Genomic DNA, 14,683 nt, shown 5'->3' with positions numbered 1-14,683 from the left:
TTCTAAAAATATGATTTGTATTGACATGGACTTTTCAGCAAAAGACCTTGTAGTTTCTGATTTACCCTAGATAAAATTGGTGCCAGTCTAACAGTAAAAAAAGACATGAGTGGCCTGCATGGGTATAGAATCAGCAACCCTCAAATTGTGAGTCCCATGCTTTACCAACTGGGCCATACTTTCTCCCAATTTGGAATGAAAATCTTGGTTTATTGTGTTCTATGTTGACATTGTTGATGACTATTGACAAGAACATAGGGACAGATGTAAATGTCAACTGTTACATCCTTGGACCAAAACAGACTTAAATAATAGTCCTAGTTGTACTTTAAATATCAGACTTAAAACAATCCTAGTTGTCATTTAAATGTCAGACTTAAAAACAGTACTGGCTGTACTTTAAATGTCAGACTTAAATAACAGTCCTAACTGCACTATAAATGTCAGTCTTCAATAACAGTCCTAGCTGTACTATGTCAGACTTGTATAAGTCTTAGCTGCACTATAAATTTCAGACTTGCATAACAGTCCTAGCTGTACTATGTCAGACTTGTGTAACAGTCCTAGCTGTACTATAAATGTCAGATTTGTATAACAGTCCTAGTTGTACTATAAATGTGTCTTTAACAACAGTCCTAGCTGTACTATAAATGTGTCTTTAATAACAGTTCTAGCTGTACTATAAATGTATTTCACTGTGAATCTACTGTACTGAGTATTTCATCTAATAATATATACATTCATATTTAATTATGTGCATTATGTCAACAATTACCTTTGTAACATTGCTAAGACTTTTGTAAGATATTGTGCAAGGGACACTTCAATATTTTATCTCATGCTATTGTTATGACTCTTTGGTCTTAAACAGAAAAATATCAAAAACCAAAATGTTTTCTAAAATTTAGCAAATAATTTAGATCTGTAGAATATAATGTGATAACTTGAAAATAACTTCACTATTATAAATTAAGTCCCAAATAGTCCTAAAAGTTCTGTCATAAGTCCAAGAGTATAGAATATTCCAAACGAGTTCCAGTGGTGGTTGGAATGAAGTCCAAATGATTATGCTTATGTGCCAATAGCCTTATATAATGTTGATAACAGTCTTGATATATCACATTGATATAATCCAAAACATTTTTAAATGAATTCACAGTAATTCCAAAATAGTGATTTACCTCCTCAAGTTTATAAGCACCTTGTAATAACAATGAATAATTTGAAAGAAATCCTCTCAAATAATAATTGAACACAACTTAATGTCTCCACTACAGATGTTTAAAATAGGAATAAATAATTCTTTTACTCACTACCTTGTATAAAGATAAGAAACAGTTTCAGAACCAGGATGAGGGTCAAAAGTTCATTTTCAGATAATTCTAATTCATAAACAAGGTCTAGCCCTTTAACAGACAACCAGAGAGAAAAAAGATATATGTAACACTTGTAAGATATTGTGAGACACTTTAGTTTTTTCTTCAAAACTACAGTTCCAGTACCAGTCATAATTCAAAAATTGTTCCAAATCACGAATTTTCAGGAACTTCCAAAAAGTATCAATGCTGAATGTTCATTAAAAAATTGTGCATATTTAATGCAAAAATGAAAAAGAAAACTATGGTGACTTTTGTCAAATAGAACGTTTTTAAAAAACAAAAATTATTCTGTTGCCACAGTCACCAAAATGCAGAAATGGATATAATGATGATGAACAACTGAAAAAGGGCAAATTTGCATTTTGTGAAATATCCATCAAATTCAAAGAATATATTCTAACATATTTTGTAGGGAAAATATTGGTATGCATTTTGTGAGATATCAATCAAATTCACAAAGAAAATGATTGTACATATTTTGTAAAGCAGATTTGCAGGGAAAATATTGGTATGCATTTTGTGAGATATCAATCAAATTCACAAAGAAAATGATTGTACATATTTTGTAAAGCAGATTTGCAGGGAAAATATTGGTATGAATTTTGTGAGATATCAATCAAATTCACAAAGAAAATGATTGTACATATTTTGTAAAGCAGATTTGCAGGGAAAATATTGGTATGCATTTTGTGAGATATCAATCAAATTCACAAAGAAAATGATTGTACATATTTTGTAAAGCAGATTTGCAGGGAAAATATTGGTATGCATTTTGTGAGATATCAATCAAATTCACAAAGAAAATGATTGTACATATTTTGTAAAGCAGATTTGCAGGGAAAATATTGGTATGCATTTTGTGAGATATCAATCAAATTCACAAAGAAAATGATTGTACATATTTTGTAAAGCAAATTTGCAAGGAAATGTTGGTATATATTTTGTGAGATTTCCACGTACATGTACTTATTGTATTAAATAAGGACCATTCATGACCTATATTAATAAGGACCATTCATTTACATTCATGATGACCACTCATTTTTATTCATAAGGACTACTTTTGACATTCATAAGGACCACCCATGATCTATATTCATGATGACCACTCATTTTTATTCATAAGGACTACTTTTGACATTCATAAGGGCCACCCATGATCTATATTCATGAGGACCACTCATTATTTATATTCATAAAGACCACTCATAATTTATATTAATGAGGACCACTTATGACTATATTCATAAGGACCACTCATGACCTATATTCATAAGGACCACCATGATCTATATTCATAAGGACCACTCATTATTTATATTCATAAGGACCACTCATGATCTATATTCATAAGGACCACTCGTTATTTATATTCATAAGGACCATTCATGATCTCTGTTCATAAGTATCACCCATGATCTATATTCAGAAGGATCAGACAACTCATTATTTATATTCATAAGGACCATTCATGATCTATATTTATAAGGACCACTCATTATTTATGTGCATAAGGACCATTCATTCCCATTGCCCATCAATCTTTTAAAGTTATCTTCAAAATACATGATTCAAATGACTGATAAGCTGAGATCTCCATTGTTAATCAATATCAACTTGGAATTTCATCTAAACTAATAAGTCAGGAATTCTAAAAATATTTAAGATCCACCAAAATGCAGACATTTTGAAAATGTGCCAGTAGAGGAGCCATTTTAACATGCTGTATATACAAAATGTATATACAAAAACATCTATGTACAAAACAAACATGTATAAAACCATACATGTATACACAAAGCCATACATGTATACACAAAAACAAATGTATATACAAAAACAAACATATGTACAAAAAACAAACATTCAAAACCATAAATGTATACACAAAAACAAACATGTATACAAAAACAAACATTCAAAAGCATACATGTATACACAAAAACAAACATGTATACAAAAGTATAAATTGCAATAGGCCAACCCCTTCCTCATCCACATGAAAATATCAGATAATATAAATTGCAATAGGCCAACCCCTTTCAAGGCTTTCATTCACATTTCCTTGTGTACAAGTATGAAACTAACACAAACTTTAATTAATAAAATGTCACATTAGATATGGTGTTATTTGATATTGAAATTTTTTTATGGAGGGTGAGGGTGTAAAAGAATATTGTGCAAATGTTTAAATAAAAATTGTAAAAAAAAGGGAATCCTTTTGGATGTACAGAACACAAGCAAATAAAAATTGTAAAAAAAGGGAATCCTTTTGGAATTACAGAACACAAGCAAATAAACATTGTAAAAAAAAGGGAATCCTTCTGGAAGTACAGAACATAAGCAAATAAAAATTATAAAAAGGGAATCCTTTTGGAAGTACAGAATACAAGCAAATAAAAATTGTTAAAAAGGGAATCCTTTTGGATGTACAGAACACAAGCAAATAAAAATTGTAGAAAAGGGAATCCTTTTGAAAATACAGAACACAAGCAAATAAAATTGTGAAAAAACAAAATCCTTTTGGAAGTACAGAACACAAGCAAATAAGAATTGTAAAAAAGGGAATTCTTTTGGATGTAAAGAACACAACCAGATAAAAATTGTAAAAAAAAGGGAATCCTTTTGGAAGTACAGAACACAAGCAAATAAGATTTGTATAAAAGGGAATCCTTCTGGAAGTACAGAACACAAGCAAATAAACAAAAATGGCAGATTCAGTTTTAGTGCAAGTAAATCTGTTCTGGAAAGGTAATGGAACTTGCAATGCCCACCATAACCATTAGGAGTGCCCTACTTGGAACTTCCTGTTCAAACAAAGTGGCTGGGCTCATTAGTCCCAAAGGACCAACCAGTAAATATAGCCCTAGCCCTAACCCTGTTCAAACAAAGTGACTGGGCTTATTAGTCCCAAAGGACCAACCAGTAAATATAGCCTAACCCTAACCCTGTTTAAACAAAGTGACTAGGGTCACTAGTTTCTAAGGACCAACCAGTAAATATAGCCCTAACCCTAACCCTGTTCCAACAAAGTGACTGGGCTCATTAGTCCCAAAGGACCAACCAGTAAATATAGCAACAAAGTAACAAAATGCAATAACTTATAACTATCAGTGATGTTTGGCAGGAATGGTCTACAGGAAGCTGTGGCTGAAAAGATAGCTCATGCTGGTGTTTGCTGCTGACAGCTTGGTTAACTCTGTTTCCAAAGGTAGCCAGTTGCATGTGTCAAATGTGTCAAGCACACAGACTTAAGGATCTGATAGTGTACATTCCTGCAAGAAACTCCTGGTTCTTCTCTTTGATTCCTGTTGCATTCAACATGACAAGTTTAAAAGAAATTCTAGTGCCCAGTGGCCACTGTCAACTTGTTAAGCCATCCCCGTTGCAAGGTTCTTGTTGTTGTTGTAGGGTTTAATGCCATTTTTCAGCACATGATAGGCTATGCATGGTGTCCAGTATTTATGGTGGAGGAAGAACACGGGACAACCACGGGAATAACCACTAACTCACGAGAAGCTACTGGCAAGCATTCTCACATACCCACATTGGCCGAATCATAGACTAGAATCCACGCAGACAGAGGTGAGATGGCAGTGATAAGTAACAGAGAGCGCTTTAGACCACTCGGCCACTCGGGGCCCCCCATTGCAAGGTAATAGGCATGGATGTGCAAACTTATAAACAAAGCCATGACATTTTGTGACCTACAAATGGATGGACAAACATCATTGTGGAGTGGCAACTGTCTCGCTATTGATAAAGTGGACTGACAGAATATATTATTATTGCAATTAATTTGATTTGCTTTATAAGAAATCGATTACTATTTTGTATTACTGATACTACGTATTACTATTTTGATACTTTTATTGTTTATGACTTTATGTGTAGTAAAATCTTTAGATTGATTAAAAAGTCAAGGTTATTATAGTTATTTTTAGTACATATACCTAGCAGACAGATCATCAAAAATGGCCTTTTCCATTTGTTTGACAATATCCGAATCACTTTCCTGGACAGCTATAATATGGGACAGGAGCTTGCTTTATACCCTAGTTGTCTTCAAGTTTATAGTTCTTGTAATTTCTTGAAGCAGGATCAGACAATTTATAATGTCCTCTGCAAGGGTAACATCTTTCTCCAACATTGAACTTATGTTGCTGGCATTGTCCTTACTTCCTTAGTAACTAAAGCATCATAAACAGCAGGCTACATTTTCAGGAACCTTTCGATCAGTTTTATGTTGCAAGTCGTAGTAATTTAGTTTTGATCTTAAGTACAGCAGCTGATGTGAAATAAATGATACAGTCCTAATACGATACAATCCTAATACGATACAATCCTAATATGACCAAGACTTCTTATTTGGAACACCACTAGAGCTCATTTGGAATACTTTTGGACTTGTCTTAAAGTTTCAGGACTGTTTTGAATTTAATTCTTTGTGCTGTAAGTTCTTTTAAAATGTTCACTTTTAGAGAAATAAATTATTTGTTGAATTTTACAAAACTTTATGGTTTTTGTTTTTTCTGTTACTAAGTTTAAGACCATAGAGTTGTAACAACTTACAAATACAGACTCTTGAATACAATTCAATTAATTAACAACTTACAAATACAGTCTTGAATACTGTTCAGTTAATTAACAACTTACAAATACAGTCTTGAATACTATTCAATTAATTAACAACTTACAAATACAGACTCTTGAATACTATTCAGTTAATTAACAACTTACAAATACAGACTCTTGAATACTATTTAATTAATTAACAACTTACAAATACAGACTCTTGAATACTATTCAATTAATTAACAACTTACAAATACAGACTCTTGAATACTATTCAGTTAATTAACAACTTACAAATACAGACTCTTGAATACTTTTCAATTAATTAACAATTAATATACTTTGCCGAAGACTTAGAACAAATCTTCCTCATTATAATGTAGTAGATGGGATCCATAATGTTGACTTTATTACATACTGAACTGAAGTAAAAGCAAAAATAAGACAGTAATAGTATGGTAGTTGGGGACCAGATTGTACTGAACAACAGTTCGTTAGAATGTTTGAAAATTGGATGATATGTGATAATTCTTGTTTATGTAAATTCAGTGGTTTTTCACCTCAATGTGTATTTGCATATTTAATTATGTGAAATATTAATGTTTTGAAATGGAAATAAAGATACACTAAGCTTCTTGTTGTTTTCTCAATCCATATTGTCATACATTTGATAGACCAATTCAAGTACAAGAGTTTAATTGTCATGGGGTCCAAAACAATGCTGCATAAAAAACAAAAAACATGTTATAATGGAGGGTGTTATAACAAGTGAAAACTGTAACGCTTAAGTCGGAAAATTAAAATTTTTCCTAAATCAAATAATTTAATCAAACCATGTTATACATTAGATCTTTATGTTTTAGGTTTCTAAATTCAATTTCTAATTAAGAAAGATCCAATAACAGTACCCAAGATAAATCTGTTAGCATGCTTGAAGTATCAAATTTATCTTTTTAGTATCAGTGGTAGACTTGGACTTAAAATAATTTCTATACCAATCCATTTTAATTCAGCCTTCATGGCCAATAAGCATTTGGAAGAGAAATTGAAGATATTATTTTGAAGTATCTAATAGGATTTAGTGCTCCTTGCCCCATAAAGCAGATACCAAATTTCCCCACCTGCTCCATGTCTGACACTCCCAATGTCATTAGGGTAGCTGCAAGGCAGTATTTTCTGTCAATTAGACACAGACTTAGTAAAATACACCAACAAAATCAGATTCTGTTTCAAATAATTGCCTTTTAAAACCAACTGTGGCTGGAACTTGGAACAATGATAATTTAATTGAAAAACTACTCCATATTTTCTGTTGATTTTATTTACCAATTCCTCTATTTTCTCCATATTTCAATATTTACGTCTGTTTCTGTTTTTATTGCTCTGTCTTATTGGACCTGATGGAATTAAAGCAATGCAATTAAATAGAGCTCACCTGAAATTATAATATAGATTTTTTGGGGAGAAAATTGCTGTTGTTACCTGTCCTAGATTTCTACTGGAACAGGATGATCAAAGGTTATTGCAATTATTCCTGTATAGGGTATGTACATATTGACAATACTAGATCTATTAGTGCATAACACACTGGTTAATCATGGTCTCTTATGTTTACCTGAAATTACAGAACATATATCATATAATCTGATTTTCCAGCACATTAAATAACTGCAGATCAAGTCCTCTTGTCTTTGTCATCAGGTACAAGCAATATGTAACAACAATGTATATCATATATATATATATATATATCAAAACATCCATGTAGCCTTGTTTGTCTGTCCATTAAAGAGAGCAAGAAGTGTGTACTACCTTATAAGTGATATTGCCTTAACGGTGGATAGAATTTTGATCCACCTCTCGGTTAACATATATGGTCATTTTTGGTGAGATGTAGGCAGTGGGGAGAGTGAAAAACAAGCACCGGAATGTGCAGATAATTATGACGGTATTCCAATAGTTTTTTAAACAAATCTTTTTTTTGTAACAAGTACTAACATGTACAGTGTAATTTTTGTAATAAGTACTAACATGTACAGTATAATTTTTGCAATAAGTGCTAACATGTACAGTGTAATTTTTGTAATAAGTACTAACATGTACAGTGTAATTTTTGTAATAAGTACTAACATGTACAGTGTAATTTTTGTAATAATTACTAACATGTCCAGTGTAATTTTTGTAATAAGTACTAACATGTACAGTGTAATTTTTGTAATAAGTGCTAACATGTACAGTATAATTTTTGCAATAAGTACTAACATGTACCGTGTAATTTTTGTAATAAATACTAACATGTACAGTGTAATTTTTGTAATAAGTACTAACATGTACAGTGTAATTTTTGTAATAAGTACTAACATGTACAGTGTAATTTTTGTAATAATTACTAACATGTCCAGTGTAATTTTTGTAATAAGTACTAACATGTACAGTATAATTTTTGTAATAAGTACTAACATGTACAGTGTAATTTTTGTAATAAATACTAACATGTACAGTGTAATTTTTGTAATAAGTACTAACATGTACAGTGTAATTTTTGTAATAATTACTAACATGTCCAGTGTAATTTTTGTAATAAGTACTAACATGTACAGTGTAATTTTTGTAATAAGTACTAACATGTACAGTGTAATTTTTGTAATAATTACTAACATGTCCAGTGTAATTTTTGTAATAAGTTCTAACATGTACAGTATAATTTTTGTAATAAGTTCTAACATGTACAGTGTAATTTTTGTAATAAGTGCTAACATGTACAGTGTAATGTTTTCAGTCTGCTGAACCGGATTACTGTGCCCAGTCCGATGTCTCAGAAGCATTTCCTTCCATTGAGGGAACAACCCCAATATACCAGTCAGCAGTTGCAGTGTTCCCAGGTACCATTCTAACATCAGTTCTGACTCACACCCAAGGGGACTACACAGTTGTCTACCTCGGCACCAACCGGGGTACCATCAAAAAGGTAAGAACGGTGTGGCAATTGAGCATGAATCTGTCATAAAACCACATTCTCAGTTACCTGACCTGACTGCTTCAGGATTGATGGTATTTTAACATTGTGGTCTTGTACTTGTAACACATTAAATTTTTTATCATCTGTATTTATCCATTCTTAACAGTATTGTGTGCTAATTATATCAATGCTTAGGTAATAAGTTAAGATTGTGTCTAATATTGGCTCTAGGGGTGTCAGATTGAAGACTTAAAGTTTGCTCTGATAGTCATACCATATCTCATGTTACTGTCGACTGTTGGCTTGATTTGTTTTATACAGAGATCCAAATCTGCTATCCCTATAGAGGTAAAACAATTAGAAACTAATTTTAATATGAATACCAAATATTTGAAAACTGATTATACACATTTATATGCCAAGCACATGTCGGGTCTGTTATGGTCTTGTTTCCCGATGCATTGATATTAACTTGTCCAGCCCATGAAGTTTTGGAGAGATATTTTGATGCATTCATGATGCGCAGTTATATATGATGAATAGATGGTATGTCACATGTAAAGGTCAGTCCCAAGGTCAAATGTTAAGGAAAGAAAACAGGTATGTGGCCTGTAACTTTTGAAATGCAGAGGATATTTTGATAATGCTATATATATGTATATATATATGTATGTATATATATATATATATATATATATATATATATATATATATATATATATATATATATATATATATATATGTATGTATGTGTGTATATATATATGTATGTATGTATGTGTGTGTGTGTGTGTGTGTCTTGTGCACCAGTCTTATCCCTGCATCAAGGTCAAGGCCAAATTCCTGACAAGGGAAAATGAAAATGAATGACTTACATTCTTAATGGGATATTTATAAGCCCAGAACATCTTTCAATAATAATTTAGCCACATACATGACATGAATAGAATCTATATTGCATTCTATAGCAATGACCCCTGTTGCAAGGTCAAGGCATTAACAAGGATAAATGTAAATCAGTGATTTACATCCTTGTGCTGCATGTACCATTTGGACCAATGAAATTATTTTTAAAAGCTGTTATTTGTATATCATGACTAAATGCAGTCACATCACAATGGTGAAGGTAATGGTGTCATCTAGGTGAAGGTCACATAAAAGGAAAAAGTCTTTGATCAAACTTGAGGTATGGGTGTCCTCATATTGGTTGAAATCACACACACAGACACCCACACACCAGTGCAGTTTATAATTTTGTAAAGACAGGCATATAAGATGCATGTCTTTGTTTTTTTTATGCTTGAAATTTATGTGTTCCCAGCTGGTTCTCTCCCCTGGCAGCCATGTTGTCATGGTTGGTGACCTTGTTGTGGAAGATGGACAGCTAATCAGGAAGCAGATGTTTCTAAGCCATGATGGAAGAGAACTGTATGCCATGACAAGGTCAAAGGTCAGTAAAAGTTAAAGGATTAATACTCAGTTACTTCTTAGTATAACTTTGTAAAAGGTTATTAATACATGTACTGGTCATTTTCAACTTTTTTATAATGACTGCAAATTAAGTTTCTTACAAATGGATTATACTAGACTCTTTGTTTTTTTAACAGACAGATGGAGACAACATTAATTTTAGAGTAAACTGTTCATAATATGATAGTTTTGTGTAACTCACTTAAAATACTTCCATATTAATAGAAAAATAACAAATTATAATCTCATGTCCTTGTCCAGGATATATTTTAATCACAAATCATAATCTCATGTCTATGTCCAGGATACATTAATGATTTCTCTTTAAACTTCAGTTAGTACTAGTGGACACCAATCACTGTGAGGAGAGGAGTTCCTGTGACCTTTGCATGGTTGCCATGGATCCCATTTGTGGTTGGTGTGTCCTTGATAACAAGTAAGCAGCACTCCTCTTCATGGGTAGCATATATTGGTCAGTCACTAGTAGGGGGCAGGTAGCATCTACTTGATCAGTCACTAGTTGGGGGCAGGTAGCATCAACTGGTCAGTCACTAGTATCGGGCAGGTAGCATCTACTGGTCGGTCACTAGTAGGGTTTGGTACACAGCTGCATATGGAATAGGATTGGTCCTTCAGGTGGCATATTGCATAGTAGGTAATTAGTCTCTTTCTGTAGTTAATTAATATTTTCTGCTGGTCATTTACATTTCCACCTGTCAATCACTTTCAGATTGCTTCCTATGTGTAACAGCTAATCAGTTTACAAAAAGGAAATGTACATCAGCAAGAGTCTCATACAGACTGAAGGAAAAGTGCAACTCCCTCCTTTGTAGAGTGTGGCCCTGGCTTTTAATTTGGAAATTCAGTGGGTATTTCAAGTAAGAAACTCATTTAACTAAGTTTTGTAGCGTACTGCCGAGCTCTGTAGCGTCAAGGTCATGTATGATACACTAAAGTGGGTGGTATTATAGAAAGGTAGACAGATGTAGCTCTACAATGATACCAAATAATCTGGAAGTACTAGTTGCACTACAAAATACAAAATATTAAGCAACAAAATTTTTATTAAAAAAATCCCAAGTTCTTATAATAAGGTACTTAAATACTGATAAAACACAGTTTGCCAACTGAGCATTTTGTTTTGCAAGTCAGAACAAGAAGATTTTCCCTGTATGGAAAGAAACAGCTACTGTAGGAACATACATTTCTTATGGTGCTACCCACCCGATTCAAAGGAAGTACCAAAATTTATGCATGCATTTTTCATGTCCGAGGGTCATTTTTTACACAAAGTGATGCTCACAGTGCAAATATAAGCCATTTCCCTACATACCCCAGCCCCAAATTTATGCATGCATTTTTCATGTCCGAGGGTCATTTTTTACACAAAGTGATGCTCACAGTGCAAATATAAGCCATTTCCCTACATACCCCAGCCCCAAATTTATGCATGCATTTTTCATGTCCGAGGGTCATTTTTTTACACAAAGTGATGCTCACAGTGCAAATATAAGCCATTTCCCTACATGATAATTTTTCATGTCTGAGGGTCATTTTTTTACACAAAGTGATGCTCACAGTGCAAATATAAGCCATTTCCGTACATGATAATTTTTCATGTCCGAGGGTCATTTTTGACATAAAGTGATGCTCACAATGCAAATATAAGCCATTTCCGTACATGATAATTTTTCATGTCCGAGGGTCATTTTTGACATAAAGTGATGCTCACAATGCAAATATAAGCCATTTCCGTACATGATAATTTTTCATGTCCGAGGGTCATTTTTGACATAAAGTGATGCTCACAATGCAAATATAAGCCATTTCCGTACATGATAATTTTTCATGTCCGAGGGTCATTTTTGACATAAAGTGATGCTCACAATGCAAATATAAGCCATTTCCGTACATGATAATTTTTCATGTCCGAGGGTCATTTTTGACATAAAGTGATGCTCACAGTGCAAATTTAGGCCATTTCGCTACATGATAATTTTGAAAAACATTGTATAATAAGCAGCATGATGCCATTCAAAATTGTTGCCGTCCATGGCGTTTTTGAGGTAATCTACTTGCCCTGAACCCACATACCTGCTGCTGTGGGTGGCTAGCTCTGCATCTTAGATAGCAATTGGTATTGCATTGTCAAGATACAGTGAGGTAGCTATGGTAGGTGTAAATGTCTCACATCAATTTCAAGAACATTTCTGGCCAGAAATACAAAATTCAGAAATACATCCATATCTTCGACAGTTAAGCAATAATAAGTGAAAAGGTTGTATAATAGACTTAAGTTTAGAAATCTGACAGGGGCCAATTTATAAAACTATCCCCTGTTACCTCATATAAAGGGATCATATTTACAAAACTATCCCCTGTTACCTCATATAAAGGGATCCTATTTACAAAACTATCCCCTGTTACATCATATAAAGGGATCCTATTTACAAAACTATCTCCTGTTACCTCATATGAAGGGATCATATTTACAAAACTATCCCCTGTTACCTCACATAAAGGGATCCTATTTACAAAACTATCCCCTGTTACCTCATATAAAGGGATACTATTTACAAAACTATCCCCTGTTACCTCATATAAAGGGATCCTATTTACAAAACTATCCTGTTACCTCATATAAAGGGATACTATTTACAAAACTATCCCCTGTTACCTCATATAAAGGGATCCTGTTTACCTCATATAAAGGGATCCTATTTATCTCATATAAAGGGATCCTATTTACCTCATATAAATGGATCCTGTTTACCTCATATAAAGGGATCCTATTTACCTCATATAAAGGAATCCTATTTACCTCATATAAAGGGATACTGTTTACCTCACATTAAGGGATACTATTCTTGAGCAGTACTGACTACACATTCAGACAAAAACAGACCCATTCATACTGCCATTGCTTGTCAAGTTTGTGTTGGACTGCTGGTAACTTGGAGTGAATATTTTTCAGCATGGATAACTCATAAGTGACAGAGTCCATAAACAGTTAAAATGAAGAAATGGTCTTATCTTGAATTCCAGGAAATTCTTTTCAGCCAGTAGAGTGTCAGTCCTTCAAGGGACTTTTGCTTTCATAAAAAATTAAACTGCTCCTGGACTTGGATGTTGCTGTGATGTTGGCACATTTTATATATTGTAATTAGCTGGAGATAATTAACCTACTAATCAGCATGTGTCATATGACTATTGATTTCTCTACAGTTGTATAATGACAGCTTAGCCACTGAGTAAGGATTATGTTTAGTTATTACAAGGACTGTTTATTTATTACAGGGACTCTATTACATGGACTCTCCTTTTTACAAGGACTTTGCTCACTTATTACAAGGACTGTTTATTTATTACAAGGACTCTGTTCACTTATTGCAAGCACTCTATTACAAGGACTCTCCTTTTTACAAGGACTTTGCTCACTTATTACAAGGACTGTTTATTTATCATAATGACTCTGTTTGTTTATTACGAGGGCTCAGTTAACTTATTGCAACTATTTATCTGTTTGATTTTATAGTGCTGTCAATGTCTGATTATAAGAAATGACACTATTCATATATTTCTCCATTAACGATAAGCAGACTTTCTAACATTGAAAATTTGGAAATACTTAATGATCCCTTTATCACTATAATTGCCTTTTTGCAAAACAATCTCATTTTTTATTTTTGTTAAGAACTTCTTTTTCAAAAATGCATTCCATATATCTTGCTTTCTCACCCATGTGACAGAGAAATCTACTTATTTTGCTAACTTTACTTTTCTTGTCTCAGTCTAGTCATCTCAGACCAGTCGTCTACGTCAAGGTGTCCACGCGCTCAGAACTACTTTAAAAAAAAGAAGCCCTTGTTGTCTTCTGCTGTGCCTGACGTAGTTGTACTAAAATCAAACAACAATAAGAAATATATAACAAAAGCATAGTAACTTAAGTTAAATCCATTTTGAGAACACACCATACAAAAACATTTTGAGAGAGACAAAGACAAATGCCTATGATGTCTAGCTTTTTGGTATTATGCTTGTTCGTTCCACACAGCATGGTCAGTTTTATCCTATATGCAGGCCTAGCTCAGTACATTTTTAAATCAGCATCATTAAATGTAGTTAAAGCTACCTAACTAATTATAAATACTTTGTGGGAAACAAATTATATACTGTTAGCTACATTTAATGATGCTGTCCTGAAAATGACTGTGCTACAGATAGGATAAAATTCTCAATGCTGTGTGAAATGAACAATATAACAGGAAACTCTGATCCATGCATATAGACTATAGACCTA

At 33.0% G+C, this 14,683-nt stretch overlaps 1 protein-coding gene across 1 annotated transcript in view; it reads left to right on the top strand.

Moving 5' to 3' along the window:
* LOC149804167 (uncharacterized) overlaps positions 1 to 14,683 on the top strand; it is a 177,339-nt gene that overhangs the window by 42,561 nt on the left and 120,095 nt on the right. The window contains exons 3-5 of the mRNA XM_089954054.1: positions 8,734 to 8,922; positions 10,235 to 10,363; positions 10,719 to 10,819. Coding sequence (XP_089810180.1) covers positions 8,734 to 8,922; positions 10,235 to 10,363; positions 10,719 to 10,819 — 419 coding nt within the window. The remainder of the gene's footprint in view (positions 1 to 8,733; positions 8,923 to 10,234; positions 10,364 to 10,718; positions 10,820 to 14,683) is intronic.

Source organism: Sinohyriopsis cumingii, chromosome 3 (genome assembly GCF_028554795.1).
Source record: "Sinohyriopsis cumingii isolate HCF-2022 chromosome 3, ASM2855479v2, whole genome shotgun sequence".
NCBI lineage: Eukaryota > Metazoa > Mollusca > Bivalvia > Unionida > Unionidae > Sinohyriopsis > Sinohyriopsis cumingii.
Note: the sequence above shows the minus strand (reverse complement) of the source record. Positions and strands in the feature narration are given on the sequence as shown.